General features: G+C 35.8%; 1 protein-coding gene across 15 annotated transcripts in view; it reads right to left on the bottom strand.

Annotated features, from left to right (window-relative positions):
- The window catches only part of LOC106648912 (patronin), a 44263-nt gene extending 25457 nt beyond the window's left edge, over nucleotides 1-18806 (bottom strand). For 13 of the 15 annotated variants that reach the window (XM_023460597.1, XM_023460605.1, XM_023460601.1 and 10 more), the window contains exons 1-2: nucleotides 18246-18806; nucleotides 15992-16326 (exon numbers count right to left, since the gene is read on the bottom strand). In XM_023460597.1, the coding sequence (XP_023316365.1) occupies nucleotides 15992-16234 (243 nt within the window). In that variant the 5' untranslated portion in view covers nucleotides 16235-16326; nucleotides 18246-18806. Of the gene's footprint in view, nucleotides 1-5649; nucleotides 6041-7300; nucleotides 7409-15991; nucleotides 16327-16735; nucleotides 16930-18245 lie in introns of those variants that run through there. The other 2 variants (XM_023460598.1, XM_023460608.1) reach the window with 2 other exon arrangements.
- Between the last annotated feature and the right edge of the window lie 771 nt (nucleotides 18807-19577).

Here is a 19577-nt window from a genome sequence, read left to right as displayed (position 1 = left end):
TGATATTCGAAAAACGTTCCACCACTTTTATATCATCCTGCGAGCTATTAATTATAAAAATTACTTTGTACATAGCGTTTATATATTTTTCGAGCGATCCCCACGAGACGAGAAATTAAAAGGGCCAACCATTGATTGAGCGAAGAAAAACATTAAAGTTTTCGTAAAACATTAAAGGACACTAAAAGCGCAAGTTCGCGCAGACTAAAGGGTCTATTCTATTTCTTCATTTTCTTATTAATATTTAAACTGTATTTAATATAATTTGTTATATTATTACATTAAAATTTTTAATTATTAATTTAAAAAAAATAAATATATTGATAAGTAGAGTATTTTAAATGGGTTCTTATATGGGTCGACCAATTTTTAACTCGATTGAAATAAAAAATAGATACATTAATTTATAAAAACGCAAGATGGAACGCAATATACACGTGTGTTTGCTCATACTACCAAGCAACTTTCTATCGCCTTCGAATAAAATGTGACTTTTTTGCCAGTGCAGGCTTTCGCATTTTATGAATCCTTGATAAAATTATAGTATAAAATATAGCTGGGGTAGAATGTGAGTCGCCAGGAAAGTCATGGAAAACCTTTTCGAAAGATCACTCGTAGTGATTGTAATGTGGGTCGATGTACGCTCACTAAATAATAGAGCAACTCTTCGCTTCATCATTGCTGGTAATAATTAATTGAAATACAGAAACATTCAAGTTCAGAAAAAATAAATAAAAATTAAATAAGACATTAAGCGTTACAATCGAGAGAGTCCAAAAATCCCAAATCAACTGAAAAATAATTGAATGTCTATGTCAACAATTTTTTACGTTTTACATGTACACCTGTTCAACTATCATTCTGAATAAAAAAATATAAATATAGTGAGGTCAAAGATCTGACTTTACTAGCCTTATACGATTGTTATTATTGTCGCTTATCTCGAACAAACAATCGTATAACTTCTACGTCGCTTTTTTTACGTTTTCTTGCTATTACAGAATTAAAATCGAATCGGAGTATACCCGAGGGGCTCTAATCCGGTGATGAGCAGAAAACGTAAATCTAGTAAAATAGGTGTCGCTCGTATATGTAATATAATATTCATCTATATTAACTATTGTGAATTGTAACGTCGATTCGCCCTACCCAAAATGTATAAGCACGACGCGGGCACAGCGGAGATCGAATAAGTATCTCGGATTTACCGATCAGTACGCACATAGACGTGGTAACGGTCGTGTCGGCGAAATAAAGTTTTCTACTCACAAAGGTATCCTGATGTCAGAAAATTATTATCCTTTCCTTCAATATTAACAATAATCCATGGGTTAGCATAAGCAGACACCATACTAGGCTATGTTTACGGTTTTCCCGGGTGCTATATCCAATAGCACACCAGTAGGAAGATATTAACGAGTATTAATCAATTGTAGAGATTATTCGTAATTTTAAATAAAATAACTGGATATTGCCTTCATAATTGAGTTTTTAAATTAATTAACGAAAACGAGAGATGTGACAACAAATAGGTCAATTGTCTCAGGTACATGGATAGCTCCTACAACGCTGTCTTTACATTATTAGGTCATTACCGAATTAAAGTCATTCAGGTGTATCGGCAGGTTGTCGTGTATAAGCTGTTTGAAATTTGATTATAATAAAATTTCCAAAACAAAAAAAAACGAGATATAAGATTAGAACTATTGCAAGTTTAACAGAAGTACTTTTGGTATTAAAAAAAAAATAGAAAAAGGTTCCGAGTTTTAGATGCACAAAATCACTAGGCAGTTGCCAATTTTACGTTAAAGCTCAGGGCCTCAAATTTTATGTTAGACTATGCACGGTACGCCCCGCATTTGCATTCCTTTAGAGCCAACTAACAACGCTACAGAGTAACGACCTGTAAGGTATATGCCCATATTTTCGATCATGTCCCTATATTCGATCAATAATTAATATTAACAACTTAATAGTACGTAAGAAAATTTTTTTTAATAATTGGCTGAATGAATCGAACATCTTCAACAGAAATACATTATTCAAAGTCAGATATCAAGTTTCAATCCTATATAAAAAATTGATTAAAATTTGATCGAAATTAGAACCTAACTGATCGAAAATAGGGGCGTATACCTTAGTCACTTATTATCTGTTAACATACTCGCCGTAAACTCTTATCATATTATGCAGTTACTTGAGTTTTGACAATATGTGAATTACCTATTGTTTCGCAGGATCATATGAATAACTAATCTCCAACCCTTTACGTATTTTATTCGTCCATTTTTTACTCTACATTGCTGCAGTAGTGTATAACAACCTCGTTTGAATATCAAAAACTCGTTCAATCGCACGGAGAAAGCTTAATATATTTTTTTCTGGTTCTACTCATATAGTGGGCTGTATTCTAGGTGATGCAGTCTCACCGCCAAGAAAACGTATACACGCTCACTCGGCACTTCATTCGGGTTTTTGCTGACTTATCAGTGCTGCGTATTGCACACGTGTTTGGCATATTATACTCAATGTATATTTATTTACTTTTTGAATACACGTGCCAGCTTAGCCTCAACTGCCAAATGCTTTTTTTCTTACTAAGCTCTCTCGTCTATGTTTATAAAAGAATTCGACACGCTGTGTTTACACATGATACAACAGAGATTCGACTAGATCAGGCAATTTTCATGTCAATGCAAATTATGCCAAGGCTCGATTAACAACTAAATGACATTTATACATTGAAATAGATTTCAAATTCAACTTATTAATATCATTTCTAAAGTTATTAATAATATAAAGATTTTATTTTAAACTTCGTTAATTATTTAAACTTTTCATATCATTAGATTAAAACTTTTTGTACATATTTTAGCCAATATTTTTAATGATTTTTCAGTTAAAATCGAATTTTTATGATCACAAGATAAACTTTCTTTTATGTATAGTTCTACACTCCGCAACAAAATTATCGCAAAAAAAATGTTCATCGATAGTTAGTAAATTTTCGATATGAAATGAAATAATTATGAAACGGTTAGTGTTTACACGTCTTCAGAGGCAGTATAAAGCCACAATAATTTTTTTTTTCATTTTTCCTCTTAAATTCTTTGACATCCAGATGATGTCACGAAGATATACGTCGACGTAACAAAATTTGACGAACATTGTAGCAATTTTTGCAATCCTCTTTACCAATATTTTTATAAAATTAAAATACATTTATAACGGTTAGTGATGTCATTTTTTTTTTACGATAATTTTATTGTGGAGTGCAATTTAAAGTATAAAGATCGAACTTATGTCCTGAAAAATTGAATCAATTACAATTGAAATTCTTTACTAAAATGAAGAATTTTAAATGTTAAAAACTTACATCACCTGTTAGAAATGAATTTTAAATTTTTACAAATTCTGGTAATGAGGATTGCAAAAAATATTCTATTTGTCAAAATTTGTTACGTCGATGTGGATCTTCCTGACATCATCTAGGTGTATTTTAAGGAGAAAAATGAAAAAAAAAAATATTGTGATTTTACACTGCCTCTGAAGACATTTGTAAATACCAAAAGTTTCATATTAGCAAACAGTAAATTGAGCAGTAACATGGCATGCAAATAAAAATTTTTTTAGAAAAATTTGATTGGCTTGGTGTCATTTTTCGAGACTCTTGAGAAGTCGCTTTAATTGAATTTTCTTTAAACTCTGTGTGTATACATCTATACTTTATCATTAGATCCTTAAGAATCAGCTAATCAAAAGAGTTTTTTGGTTTTCCCACTAATAAACTGAGTGTCTTAATTAATTATCTAGGTTCATCACGCATACGCGTTTGAAGATGAAAAACATCCGCCACTTTAAAAATATTCGTGCAATAGGCAGCGACACAACATCATCGAAAAAAGCTGAGTGCAGACTTAAGACGTAATACGTACGAGGCAGCCGGACGCAAAAAAGTAAATAAATTATGCTAATATTCACACCTACGTTATTCAGCTCCCAGAAGATTGCTCTTTGGTGCCCCTCCTTCCCTTTCTCTTTTTTATTCGCGATCTATGAGCGCACCTTTTACAACTTATTAAAGCTTTGTTTTATGTAAGAATAACAAAAAAGTAAACCCAGATAAAAAAAGAAAATAGTTTCAGATGAATATTAAAATCCAGAGTAAATTGGCTTGCACGACATTTATTTTAAGAGACGGATGAAAGTGATCGAAAAAGGAAGCTGTACGTAATGAACTGAATGAATTGACACAATTATACAAGCTCGTTTGTATGTTTTGAAAGTTTTTTTACGTATAAAGACCTTCTTTGCAAAAAATCGAATTCACCACAAAAATGACTGCATATTTTCAACAATGCATTTAAGCAGCTCCTGAAGTGAGGTCAAGATAATGAGCTAACGTATTCTTCAAGTATTGCCGAAATTGCGTAGGATTGGAATGACGCTCGTAGCCGCAACTTGGCGAACCACCTACAGATCTAGCAGGCAGCACGAGCACGCGCGCACACACGCACACGCACACACACACACACACACACACACATTGCGCCTTTCGATATTATATGGATTATATTATACTCGACACTGTTGCTACTGCTAAAGCAAGTCCACTTTTTCTTTCACTTTGCAAAGGAACTTGAGCTTTGTAAAACGGATATTTAATGCGCGCGCGACGACATTATTTTTGCGCAATCGGAAATAACGATTCATGCCTCGTTTCGTTAAACGTAAAGTGTATGAGCATAATGTGTGCTGGTGTTATAAAAGTATGTAACACATTTACTATATTCTTATAATTTCTACGCAGAATGCAGAGAAACTGGTGTTAATACCATAAAAATCGAGCAACTAGCGAAATGTATTTCTGTGGAAAATTTAAGCTTTTAACATGAGAAAAATTTAAGACTTAAATCGGCATTCGTCGCAAAATTAATGCCGCATCGAATATAAATAAAATTTAATACTTGTTCCTTTAACGGTATAAACTTAAGTACGTGCAACATAATAACACCACGCCTATTTTTTCTCGTAAATTATTCAAATAACACATCGTGGCATTTGAGCTGTGACGATCTGCTTATATTGCTGATCTGATTATATTTATTAAATGGCTTTATACAAAACTCTCCAAATAACCCTAGAACCCTTTGGAAAATTATTATTTTCCTACACGAAATTTCAAAATCTCAAGAAATTTGTATCCAAAGTTTCTCCTGAATAGACACTTCGTTATTTATTAAATACAAGATATCGTCATAATATAATTTGATTTGTGAGAGTTAATTCGAGAATATGTTTATGATTAGCTTTCAATTTAATGGTTGAAATTATAGGTTGATTAATCCTTTAATTAAAGAGCTTTTACAAGGTTGCACGAGTAAACTTTATTTAGCATAATCACAGATAATCTTTTTTTAATGATGACTAGAATTGAAATTCAATATGAACTCAGCTATGGACGATGTCCATAATATGTGATCAATACCGAGACAAGAACTTATTCATCAGTTTTAACAAAAGTGATAAATCATAGAAATTGTTACGAATTAACTGTAGAGGCATAGATGGTCAGAAATAATTACTTTATTTACTAGTTTGAGTAAAAGGCTGAATTTAACAAATACGTAAAAGCAGAAAGCAACTCACGTAGATAGTGGCAACTTTGGAACTTCTATTCATGTCCCTGACATCCTCGGTTTCGAGCCTAATCGGCTGATGAGTCGCCGTGAGAGCAAGCATTGCAACACCAATTTCTCATCTGACTTTTTCAGCAAAAACTAAACAGATAATTTTTAACTTTTCACTGGGACACTTAATTTCACAGAGCCATTACTCAGTTATAAAAAAACTTTGGCTTCTGATAAATGTATCCTCTTCTGCTAGGTGTTCACTCTTCGATAGCTCAACTTTCATCGGTCGTTCTGCGATCGAGCTTTCTTCTTTCAACTAGATCCGCAAGTACAAGCATAGAAAAATTACCACTTGCTTGAAGAATTAATATTGACTCGCAGTTGACGTTCTTGTCAAAAGGCACTTTCTATATACATCACCGATACAATGAGCGGAACAATTTATATATTTCGGAGCAGGATGCACGATATATATAAATTGGAATGATATTTATCAGAGTTGTATGGTTTGAACCGTAACTCAAGCGCAGTACAAGTTTTGATTCTCGAACAGCACACTTGCGAAGAGAAAAGAATTTAAAAATGAAAACTTTTATTTTGCAGAAGCGAAAAAGTGCATTACGTTATCGATAGAGGCGAGTTGACCCAGAATAATGCTACTTAACCAATATCACTCATGGGTGCAGCGGATCTGCGTGACCTCCCGAAGAATCTAACGGATTAATAGCGCCGATCGTGGAGAATCGGTTTAATTCGCGGGCGAGCGCACGACTCAAAGTTGCAAAAGTTATACAGGATATTATTCACGAGAAAGTCGATACTACGAACTGCCGAGACTCGCCAAAGAGACTGTGTGTGCTACTGCCTTATAAGAGCCTACAAAATATCCGCGCGTGCGAATGTGTGTGAACGTATGTGTTTGTATATCGAGTACTGCTGGATAGTAACTGCATGATCTAGGTCTTCTTTCTCTCTTTTTCATCCGTTGAATTTCTTAGAGAGATTTCTATGTTTTATCGATGTTTTCCGATTTCATTTTTCATATAGATATACTTTCTTACATGATTTACGTTTAATGACACAAAGCTGACGCGTCTTTCGATTTGCCAAAACGGAGATCTTATTCGCTTTCAGTACGTGCTATCTTTTGGCATGCGCACACCAGAGCAATTTTTTATTCTGCTATAAGTATACTTTTTTATCGAAGACTGATTGATTTTTCACGAGATATACTGCAAACTCACTGAATTTATAAAGCTTAAAATTGTACTTAATTTATATGTATTATCTCTGAAACAGCGACTCCTTATCCAAATTTACTTCACGAGAAACTGCCAGAATAGCTTTCTGGTTAAAGAAAACAAAATAATAAAAATTATTGCTTGAGTGGCTCATCAGTTAACTGATTAGGAACAAATTCACACAAGTTCACACAAGTTCACACAAATTCACTTCGATATTTTGCAACTATACATTTTCACTTTGATAAAACGAATAATGGTATTTCATTTTTCCTCGTTGCCAAGCACAAAGAGGAAATTATTTGTGAAACAAACACTATACTCGATAACGTGAGAATACAACTTTCAGTGGCGCTTCGGGTCAAACCATACAACAATGATTTATCAGTAATTATTAAGTTGAACAAAACTATTCGATGAACATACCGAAAAAAGGTAATTGGAACAAAAATTGCACTGATACTTGAGATAAATTTGACACAGCAAACGTACATGGCATACAAACATGTATGTTTACAATGGATTGGATACGACGTAGATCTTACGGACGAGCGTAACAGACTGCTCGCTGTTAAGACACAGCGTGCGTATCTCTCGTCTCGTTCGTTTGCGTTTCATTGGGTGGTGGTATCTGCTGTAAGCATATATCTATATATAGTTGCACGTATGTACGTATACACAGTATATACGGACTGAAAACAAAACGAGAGGGGAAAAGCGTATGGATGATGAAGCAGCAGCAGCAGCAGCAGCAGCAGTCGCGGTGGTGGCAACGACTACGGCGGCACACCAGAAAAAGACGCCGACTGCACTCTGGTCATTATTATAATCAAGCCACTGTCGAACGGTGAGCAACTTGCATACTGCGTTGAGATGTGCTACCAAGGTGAGAGCCGGCCTGTTTTTCTCTAGTATAGTTCACCTTCCACGCGTTAGCGGTCTCGAAGAACTTTAATGGCCTTCGAAGTAATTTGAATAATGCTTTTGCTCTTTTATCGTTTAATTCAATTTTTCAACTAGCCTCCGACATTTCCATCATGACAAAATAGAAGTTTTAATAGGTAATATTTCTAATTTTTCATACATTATTTTCTCCAAAAATTGTGGAAACAAACGTGATATATTTTTCTAATCTTATCTTTTAAAGTTAAACGGTGTTAATATAATTGAAAATTAATTGATTCATTAAGTCCCAAAATAAATGCTTTATCCGAGTTAATTATCGTTCGAATCATGTATTCATAAATTAGTGTTAAGTTAATTGTTAATCAGCTTTTAGTGAATACTTCTAATAATATACATCTAAGATTGTTTATAGCTGCACATTTACAATATTATAATTTGCTGTGCAGTAAAAGCTATTCATAATTAAAATATTATTCATAGAATTATTAAGTAATAGTTATTAATGAAAAAAGAGCCTAAAAGGCGTTTACTTTAACATAAAGTAACATTTACCCCCATCAGGCGAAATTACAAATATTATTTTGGGCTGGAGGATTCACAAAAAACATTATTAGCCCCAATGTAGCGGAAAAAAGTCTCAGAGCACGTGTAATTTATCAACCAATGCGAAGCCGAGTTCATACATGCCAACTGCATTATTGCATATTCTTTTCTCATAGGCTTTCCAGTTTTTCATTCCCTGGAAGCGAAATTAACTACTTTGCGCACTAAAAAGTATGAGATAAGAGACTTTTCGCGTTCTACAAAAAGTACCTAAGGCCATAAATCGAAGTTCTCGATCAAAAGACTAATGAACAGCTGATCGATTGAGCATTCAGTCCGAGTATCTAAATACATGGATTTACCTAAAATTCGTATCTATAAAACAAAGGCTGGGCTGGGCAAAATTATTACGTATATTCCGTCTATATGCTTTAAGCGATATACATTAATATATAACTCATACAGCACACGAATGCATAGATCACGCAACTATATATGACTATGATCTGTATAGATGTACGAGAGACCTCCCTGCAATTTAATAGGTTAATAGCGTGAGCAGAGCACCATATAGACCGAATAATTTTGATTCTACGCTTGAATGTATGATGCGCATATATACTCAAATACAAGTGTATTTCTGTGTGTGTAATATTCTCTAGCGTGATCGTGCTGCGAGTTGAGAGGTGATAGTGAGTCGCGAATGCTATGCACTCCACAGCGAGTCTCCGTTTTCGCATTGATGCGCTCTAGCGTGCCAATAAATCTTCTTTTCATTTTTCCAGTAGCAAGGTCGAATCGCGTCTATCAATAATACGAACCCGATTTACCAGCTGCACTAGGAGCTATACCTTTATACCTGCATGTTAGGACCTTAACAGCTGCTTGATTTGACTAAAAATAGCGACTTGCGTGCAATAATCGCTGATTAAACTCTGTTATTGATTATGAAATTACACAATGAAGGGAATGGATTTCTTCGGGTAGATCTGATCGACTGTATTTCAAAATACGATTTAGTAAGATAGAGAAAGAGAAAAATACACGTACGGACGATCGAATTGGCAGTAACCTCCCACGCTCGTGAGAGGAATTCGCGAGCTTCTTAAAAAGGCGCGAGCATGTATCCCAGTATGAGAGCAGTAGCTCGAGTTAAAGGAATTGTAAAAAAAACTTTCACTGCTGCAGCCGCGGCGCAGCCGTCGAGCTCTATTGATACTCAAGCATACCTGCCGCGCACGCGGCACGACAAAGAGAACACTCGCTCGACATTCCGCTAATTCCAGGACGAGCTTTTCCTACGCTTCAATACCTCTCGCCGCTAAAGTAATCATTTATCCCATTGGCAACATTTTAAACAACGAAATCAAGTCATCCAGAAGCAGCTTAAGTTCGACTTTTTTCAGCAAAGAGGCGAGTAACACACACACACACAGTAACACACTTATGGGTATGAAGGGTGTAGTGCATACGCACTACGTATACCCCCAGGTTTTCCTTGCCCCACAGGTCCTCGGGTCTGGGCAAATGCGAGACAGTGGGGTGGAGTATAGTAGTAATCTCTTCCTGCGGACGGGCTCTAGCCTCCTGCAGGTCTTTCTAAAGTAGAAGGAGTAATGAAAAAAAAAACGTCATCATTTCGTTTGGTAGATCATATGAAACGACATGATGACTTGTTAGTTTTTACTATTTTTTTGCTCATATCAGATTGCTAATTGGAAGTCTCAATGCTTGTATCACAAGACAATTATTTTAATTCGAGCGCCTTAATAACTATATGCGAATACTAATTACTTTGATGATCCAATACCTGAACAGTAAAAATATCCTGAATATTTGACCTTATACCTCCAAATTAGGGAAAAAACTTTTTTTAAAGAGGTTTTTTTAATAGAATAAAACGACATAGATTAATAAAACTTATTGTACAGAATTCATTGATCTTACAATATACATAAGAAAAGTTGTACTTTTATCACCTAGACACGATAACAAAATACTATTAATTGTATCGTCCTAAAACTTTAAGACAACAATCTGCTCATTTTACTGCTCAGAATGAACTAGAATGAAAAACATTGGTTTTCATCGGATCCAATTGAGTCGATTTTTACCGTTCTACCTCATACCGAGTAGAAATATGCGCAGAGTATTGTGTTAAAGTTTTAGAACGATGAAATTAATGGTTTTTCTTTAATTATGTAAGCCAACTTGAAAAACGTTGTTTCGAGAAAACAGTTGTAGCAGGCGACAAGAAACCGGGAAAAAACTAAAAATAAAATTTTTATACAATTAAAGGCTGTTAAAGCATGTGTAAGAAATTTCATTCAGATATGACTTTTTCTTTCATTGAAAATAAACCTTTGAAAAAAATATAAATTTTTTTAGTTCAGTGGTGTAAGGTTCCCTTCAGGTTAAGAAAAAAAAAGCAAAGATAATACCATAAATCCATCACTATCATATATACAATATCATACATATATAGATAGTATCATAAATACAACAAATGAAAAAATATATGCAATACATTGAATAAAAATTCGAAATTAAAATGGATTGTTTTGACAAGTTCAAAATTAAAGAAACGAGTAAAAATTGGCTCCACTTGGAGCCACCTTGAATAACGTAACTCAACGTCAAGAAACATTACTTCTCAGGATGACCATTGAAAACGTAGGCATGAACGGCTAAGTTTCTCGATGCAACACTGAGTTTCAAGTAGACCTAAACGAACGAACCGATGCAAGAGGTCGTGTCCGTTGACCCCGCGCAGTCGACTCAATGTCTGAGCGCCAGCGGAACAACGCAACACTTTCAATCGTTTCTCGTCGTATATGCGCCGTACGTTTGTACGTTTATATTTGTATTATATATGTATATTCGTAAGTACTGCATACTTATATACTTATATAAGGGTCAAACATCTCGAGTGCGAACAAAATTTAGCTCGGTAACACGATCTATTCGTAAAAAATCCATAAAACGGTGGGTTGCTTTGTTTTGATTAATATAACGATTAATATACAATAACTTTTACAGCACAGAACAAAATGCCGTTAGTCGAAAGGCACACCTGCAGCACTGCTTACATCGCCGTCGACATTATCTTTCTATTATTTCGAAGATGACATTAGAAAATCAGCTAGGAGTGAAATCTCTGCTCCTTGCATAGATGTATATAGGGTACTTATACCAGTGATTGACCGCTTTCGACCAGTAAATGACCACTTTTGGATGTGCAATAACTATCGTTTTTCCTTATTAATTAAATTAAGATCAAACATAGAAAACAAGATGCATCGTTCACTAAAGAATTGAATTACAACCATACAAATATATTTTTAATTGTTTTTCCTACGATATTTTCCAAAATAGTCATTCACTGGTACCCGGTCATTGATTGGTCTGACTACCCTACCTCTAAGTAATATATCTCTGCATCCAATATTATATAAAAATCATAATGATTCATATTTATCCAAGAGGTTCTTCACATTCATGCAGAGCATATATGATGTTGATGACGAGAAATTAAATTTGTTTTTCAAAATTGCATTGAAATAAGTTACTTTAGGCGAGATGTTTTAAATGAAGTGACTGTAGCTCATTGGAATTATAGTCATACGCGTAATATGCAGTAAAATATTTTTATACTTATCCAAGTCTAAGTGTAAACGGAACTTTTTTTAATTTGAAAATGAACAATGGACTTGGGTGTGAGCTCTTGACTATTGAGTAACAATCGACAAAATCTGTATATTATAATACCCATTATGAAATGGGACTATTCGTCGCTACAATCCAAATAATTGTCTAAACTCGCATACATTTTCAGTCACATGCTAGATTTAGCTGATTTACTAGATTCATTTTTTTAATTTTTTTTTACATCTTTCACATGCCCAATAAAATGATTATTAACATTTCTGTTGTGAAACTTTAAGGAAGAAATTGTTTCTTATCTAACATTATCTGCTTTTAATATATCATTGATTTACTTATTTCTAATTATTAATTTGTTATCCACTGAACATAATCGATTATCAAGGACCTTACATTACATTTTTGTGGGACTGATATGCATAAGTAAAATCAATGCAGAAAATCTAAGGAATATTATTGCAGCACAGTGGTGTAGTGTTACATGCATGATACATTATGAGATAAGCGAACGATTAACTGATTTCGAGTATCATATATTAAACATATTTTGCAGAAATTGTACGTTGACTATCATACAAAGAGATCGCGAAGGGATGATTTTTCTCAGTATATTTCAAGTCTGTTTTTCACTTGCAAGTGCATCCAAATCGAGAAGTAATAATAGCGTCCTCGTACCAATTTGTGGAAGTATATAATATAAATAAAATATAGTGATACATCTCTCTCTCTCTCTCTCTCTCTCTCTCTCTCTCTCTCTCTCTCTCTCTCTCTCTCTCTCTCTCTCTCTCTCTCTCTCTCTCTCTCTCTCTCTCTCTCTCTCTCTCTCTCTCTCTCTCTCTCTCTCTCTCTCTCTCTCTCTCTCTCTCTCTCTCTCTCTCTCTCTCTCTCTCTCTCTCTCTCTCTCTCTCTCTCTCTCTCTCTCTCTCTCTCTCTCTCTCTCTCTCTCTCTCTCTCTCTCTCTCTCTCTCTCTCTCTCTCTCTCTCTCTCTCTCTCTCTCTCTCTCTCTCTCTCTCTCTCTCTCTCTCTCTCTCTCTCTCTCTCTCTCTCTCTCTCTCTCTCTCTCTCTCTCTCTCTCTCTCTCTCTCTCTCTCTCTCTCTCTCTCTCTCTCTCTCTCTCTCTCTCTCTCTCTCTCTCTCTCTCTCTCTCTCTCTCTCTCTCTCTCTCTCTCTCTCTCTCTCTCTCTCTCTCTCTCTCTCTCTCTCTCTCTCTCTCTCTCTCTCTCTCTCTCTCTCTCTCTCTCTCTCTCTCTCTCTCTCTCTCTCTCTCTCTCTCTCTCTCTCTCTCTCTCTCTCTCTCTCTCTCTCTCTCTCTCTCTCTCTCTCTCTCTCTCTCTCTCTCTCTCTCTCTCTCTCTCTCTCTCTCTCTCTCTCTCTCTCTCTCTCTCTCTCTCTCTCTCTCTCTCTCTCTCTCTCTCTCTCTCTCTCTCTCTCTCTCTCTCTCTCTCTCTCTCTCTCTCTCTCTCTCTCTCTCTCTCTCTCTCTCTCTCTCTCTCTCTCTCTCTCTCTCTCTCTCTCTCTCTCTCTCTCTCTCTCTCTCTCTCTCTCTCTCTCTCTCTCTCTCTCTCTCTCTCTCTCTCTCTCTCTCTCTCTCTCTCTCTCTCTCTCTCTCTCTCTCTCTCTCTCTCTCTCTCTCTCTCTCTCTCTCTCTCTCTCTCTCTCTCTCGCTTACTAATATTGCAGCATCCAACACGACGATTAATCTATCTTACATAAGGATATTACGACTTTCATTTTTCGCGAAGAATTTAATTGTTCAGTAAAAAAATGATTCATTAGTAATATATAATATCAAGAATGAACAAAATGTTTTTTAATTCCAATGGAACGTAGATATAAAGGATAGACAGATAAATAGAGAGAGAGAAAGAGAAACGTAAGAGACCTTGGGTCGACCGAAGCGTTTTCGTCACCGGGGACCAAACGTTTTATATAAGGAAGAAGGAAATTGGGACAGCATTCGAATGTATTATTTCATTCGGAAGTTGTGTATTATGCTAATTAAAAAGTCGTTGATTTATTGAGAGGCGTCGAGTTATGCATCGAGTCGGAAGGTGCGGGTGTCTGACACATTATTATTGTGAAAATGACGCAACTACGTAATAAGTTATGCCTGAGAAGTAAACAAATTTTTTAGGCTAAGGTTAAAGTTAGCGTGCCGACACTTATATCGAGGAATCATGTTTACAATATACAGAAGTTCTAAATACGCGTATTATTTCAATTCTTGTGATAGTTTCAGGCCATTTCCTATAAATTTTGTGTAGTATTTTCCTCAGTAACACAAAAGAATTTTTATTCAATATAGAACCCGAACATAAACGTGAATGAAACATTAATCTATTACTATTAAATTGAAATGTCAAAAGCCATTGGCCGAAATGAAAGATAAATTAGTTTTCACTTTCTTCAAAAAGTTTCTCATGCATGTGAACCATTTATAATTCAGTCAATATTATCGCTCAGATAGCAAGTTCTTTCATCGCTAAAAGTCCAATATTTTACTTGCACTTGTACAATGATTTCACACAATTACCAATTCGTGAATATAATAACATTGACATAATAATTTTTTTACCAAAACTCGATTGTTTTCTATCAGTAATTTGATTTTAAATGTTAAATTTTAAAACTTTATCCTATAAAATCCCAATTTTTTTCCTGAACCAACACAAAAATATGATTGCAGTTTATGTGAAAATCGTTGTGCGAAAATAGCTGGTAAATTATTTTAGGCATTAAGCAACCAATGCATCGGTTAAGCAGAGAAAGCGGGTGTATGATGAAAATGCGTCGTCATGCCACAAAAGGCTCGGTGCACTTACCGCTCAATTTCAATCTAACTTTGATTTCGGTCCAATGAGTAGCAAACATATAGATTTGCTCTATAGTAGTGCTTTCTACACGCATAATGCGTGGATATCGTTATCGAGGCGATATTTGAGAATGCGCCATTTGCTTCTAAGATCATTGTAAAGTATGATATTTCTTGGCTTTACAGCACTTGGGTAACCCAGCAAAAGCAATTTTCAGTTGGTAAGAAGATGGATTTAGTAATAATTGCTCATGTTTCAGCGAGTCACGAAAAAAATTAACTTAGCCTTATTAGGCGAGGCAAATTGTAAGGCGTGAACCTTTGCGGCGTGATGCGTACCGATCTTGTATATAATTGCACGCACACAGGCACGTGCACACTGCGCATATAAACATGATTTTCTGATGCAACTGACTCGATCAGGGTCAAATCGAATCCCATATACAATCGGCGAGATCAAAGATGATAAATCTACTTCTGAGACGCTATAGTAGCTCTACTAATTTCACCCACTAAGCACAGACAATTTTTCAAGACATATAGTATTATGGATTACATTATTATATATACTCATTTATTTTTCAGTACTTCATACTCATCCCTGTAACGCGAGATTTTAATATAATAACAATGAGTTATTGTATATAGATACAGAAAATAATGCGAAATTATGAGAAAAAAAACGAAAAAAGTTGGGACGATGAGTGACTTGCTCCATTTTCAATGTAAACAATTGGTTAAATGTAGGACTGGATCATGATGTTACAATTATTACCCAATCGAAAAATTAGTATATACGACCAATAAAATGTATCTTTGTTATTACATAGCTGTATTATCCGTTTTAATTTTTCCTATTTTTCCTATTTGTCTTATTTTCTCCTACATTCTCCTAAATTCTATTTTTTCTTACCTTTAAATTAAACATTTTTACAACTAATTTAAATGAGATGATCCAGAATATGCGTTTAAAGTTTTAGTTTGTCAAATTGAAACATATCACAATTTTATTTTAGTCTGAAAAATGCTTTGATCTAATGAAAAAGCAATAATTTTATTCATATTGCAATATCTAATTTTAAGTTGATTCATAGTAAATCAACAATTTTTGTTTAAACTGAACAATCATTAGATCAGAACAATATAATATAACTTAGAATCAAATTGATATGACATAGATATGAAATCTGACCTGGCGAGCATCATAAGAATCAGATGAATGTTCTGAAGAATCTCCACTAGTCGAATGTTGATCACTTGATCCTCCATATCCTCTATGTTTTTCATCTATTGTATAATGTTCCATTGCAACAGATACATCGACAGCTATATCTGCCACTGGCACGCCGTTGTTTAGGTTATTGAATTGATGTTCAGTACTTGGACGTGCTTCTTGCAGCTGATTTGAGAACAAGCGTGTTATTGTGGACCACATTCATTGATCATGATTTCCACCAAAAGAAATAAAACCAATTAATTATACAACTGGCTTTATTCATTTTTTGAATTCAGCAAACAGGACACAACCTGCAATAAATATAAAAGTACGTTAAAAATGTATTATTCATAGATCCTAAGCATAATTTTAATTAAACATTTTTTCAACTTCAAATATTTTACTTTTAATTTTAAACATCAACCAAAATATCAAAGAGGTGATCTATCAAATAATATTGAAACCTTTATCAAGCAATATTAAATGTTTTTTTTACCCAAATGCATCATAAAAATTAGTTTTCAATTTCACTCAACATCTGAAAAGATTAAATGAACAAACTCTCATTGTATCTCTTATATGTTGCTAAGTTGCACTGGAAAACGGAAAATCTTTACGGAAAGAGGCTCAACGACCTAACCAGCGTCGAGGGGCTATTTTTAGGCAGGACAAAAAGGGCAAAAACTAAAGCAAACGGCCCGTCTGTAAGTACACACTTACACTTTTGAAAATCAAAAATAAAACATCTGACCACAAATTTGTGCAGCCATCATATAAACACGTCCACACCTTTAAATATACACAAACATCATACGCACGTCCACACGAGAAATCACAGATTGATCACATTGATTTTTTTTATTATAAGACACGATATAGCAACACGAGAAAGAAAAAGATGACAATACAATCTTAAAAATGATAATTATGAACAGATGACGAATGACCACAGCAGAGCAGAGTAAAATTTAGCTTATATATCGCAGCTTCCTTTTATTAGAGACATATGCATGGATGTGTGTGCGCGCGCGCGTGTAGATATGTATATATATATGTATATAACTATATGCACTATGTAGGTAAATATGTAGTAACTGGTCTCGTCCAGACGATGTCGCACGTATACAGCTGAAAAGTCGCGGATGAATCGCAAGACTGATGTATACCGTGTAGTCACCGTGCAGCGACATAAATATAATAATAATGCGTCAGTGAAAACTGGTCTCTCGCACTCTCGTCTTACAAAAGGCACGGACTAGCTGGAGTGTGACAGCTAAATGTACAATATGTATTCACACACATAGGTATGTATGACACACACGCATACGGGGCATAATAGAGGAGTAGAGCAAGAAGAGTCTGCTGGCATGCCGAGCCGAAGTATAAGAGCAAGTACGGCAATACGTGCGAAGTGCGAACTCGATCCAGGAAACGCGAGCGAGAAAAATGCGAAAAGAGCTGCACAATCTCGGGAGCAGCTGAGGCGGTGGTGGCGGCGGCCGCACTGCTGCACTGCGGCTGCATTATCTTGCGTATTATAAGTATGTATACGAGGTCTATCATTACACGTTATAGTTGCTGATCCTCCTCGTCGTAATATACGCGTATAAGAGAACATTGGCAGTTTTCGTTATGTACCTACAGGCTGCATTCTGCACAGTGTGTACATCGCAAATGTATCATATACGTAGATACGCATACGCACACGCATACACATGAATGGGTGTATGGTATAGTCGAGCGGGCGATGGGAATTTATTCCTTGTCTCCGTCCGCTTTCGCACATACAACACGCAGGTTCTTCTCTATGGTATTTTTTCTCGTTCGCTGGCTGCGACCGCCTCCCGAGCCCAGATTCGCGTCGTGGATGGATTATGCACGCCAAGCGCCAACCGTGTGATTTAATATACGCATACAAGACTGCTGTCGGGCGACGCGACAGAGAAGCATGGAGCCCTAGATTTGGACAGCAAAGACCTGTTATCGAATGCATCGAGCGACGACATGCACGTTGTACGATGCATAGGTCTTACGCAGTTGTGAGAGTCATCAGTCGACACAGCAGCGGACGAGATTATGTGAGCCCGCTTTACATAGTCGCTCAAAGCGAAAGAAAGAGAGAGAGAGAGAGAGAGAGAGTTGTAACGATGCATTGGTATTGAATAAAATCTCTTTCGATTGGCCAAAGCGTCCTAATTGGCAGTCCAAAGCAAGAAGATTATATGTTTACCTGGCTATAGGCACTAGGCAGTTATGACGAGGACAAATGAACTATAGTTGGTACGCTGCAGCTGAAACGATGCTCGAGGACGAGTTTGTACACAATGTACAGACGAGCGCGCCGCGCACTGGCGCAACTCGAGACAGCCGATTCGCGATGTTCGATGTTTTCACGACAAGTTGGCACTCATCAAACACGTTTAACGCGTTGATGCTGCTGCTTCTTTTGATCTCAGCGCACGCACGAAGCGCTCCTTCGAGGCACACATTCACTAATAAAACTGAACCATCGACTGATGGAATTTATTATGCACTCAACGGTCGGGATACGCCCGCGGGATACTCGATGCTAATTGCAGCATGCACTACTGCAGCTGGACGAAGCTGCTGCGGGCCGCGAAATCGCGAGTAGACCGCTGCGAATCGCCTCTCGCAATTTCCTTAGCGTCTCTACAACTTGCTCAGATCAACGCCTGCTCGATGCTCGTTGATGCTTTATCACTCACGTTACTTGTCCATCAAAAATGCACTACTTGGCGTGCTTCATTCGCTCACCAGCAACAGTACTTTCAGTAGCAGCAGTACTTTTGTGAATCTTCTACAATTTCAGCAAGTTCGCTGCTCGTTTGACCGTCGCATAACGTCCGAGTAATCGTGCTCGTAAATCACAGCACGAACATTTTTTAGTTGCATGGACCATCATTTACTTTGCTTGAAACTATAAATGAAAAATCCTGTATAGCCGAGAACGTCATTTTTGAAAAATCCAAAAATTTCCTCGACAATTTTTCAAAAAATTCACACGTATTCATTAACTAATTCAAAGGCGTTTTTATTCTTTGCATTTTTTCATCAAGTTGTTCCTGTTCGAGATAAAAATCGTAAAGATTAAAAACGTGCTGATTATAATAAAAGAACAATGATGAAGAACCGTGACCCGAAAAATTCAAGTTAAAAAAACACTATTTTATAGTCTTCCTTCTTTCCACCCAATTTTCAGCCTAGCTATCAAATTAAGTCGAATTGGGTTTCAGATTCGTTTTTTTCGATACACATTAAGATTTGCTGACAGCAAATAATCATGTCTGAAATCCATTCATGATTATGAAGGGTTACAACTTCCAAGTCATCAAGTCATCTCAAAAATGACACAAATCTGATGATACAGAGGATGTTACTATTATCTTTGTTTTCTAGTTTATTTCTTTTTCTAATTATACTTTCACAAAAAAAATATTACTCTTTAGTGTGCAAATTATTTTGTCTATTACTTCGCAGGTGAGCTTTAGGAACAAACGAATATTTGATTGGATTTGAACGAGTATTATCCAATAAGCGATTT

Source organism: Trichogramma pretiosum, unplaced genomic scaffold (assembly GCF_000599845.2).
Source record: "Trichogramma pretiosum strain Unisexual culture from Peru unplaced genomic scaffold, Tpre_2.0 scaffold62, whole genome shotgun sequence".
Lineage (NCBI taxonomy): Eukaryota > Metazoa > Arthropoda > Insecta > Hymenoptera > Trichogrammatidae > Trichogramma > Trichogramma pretiosum.
Note: the sequence above shows the minus strand (reverse complement) of the source record. Positions and strands in the feature narration are given on the sequence as shown.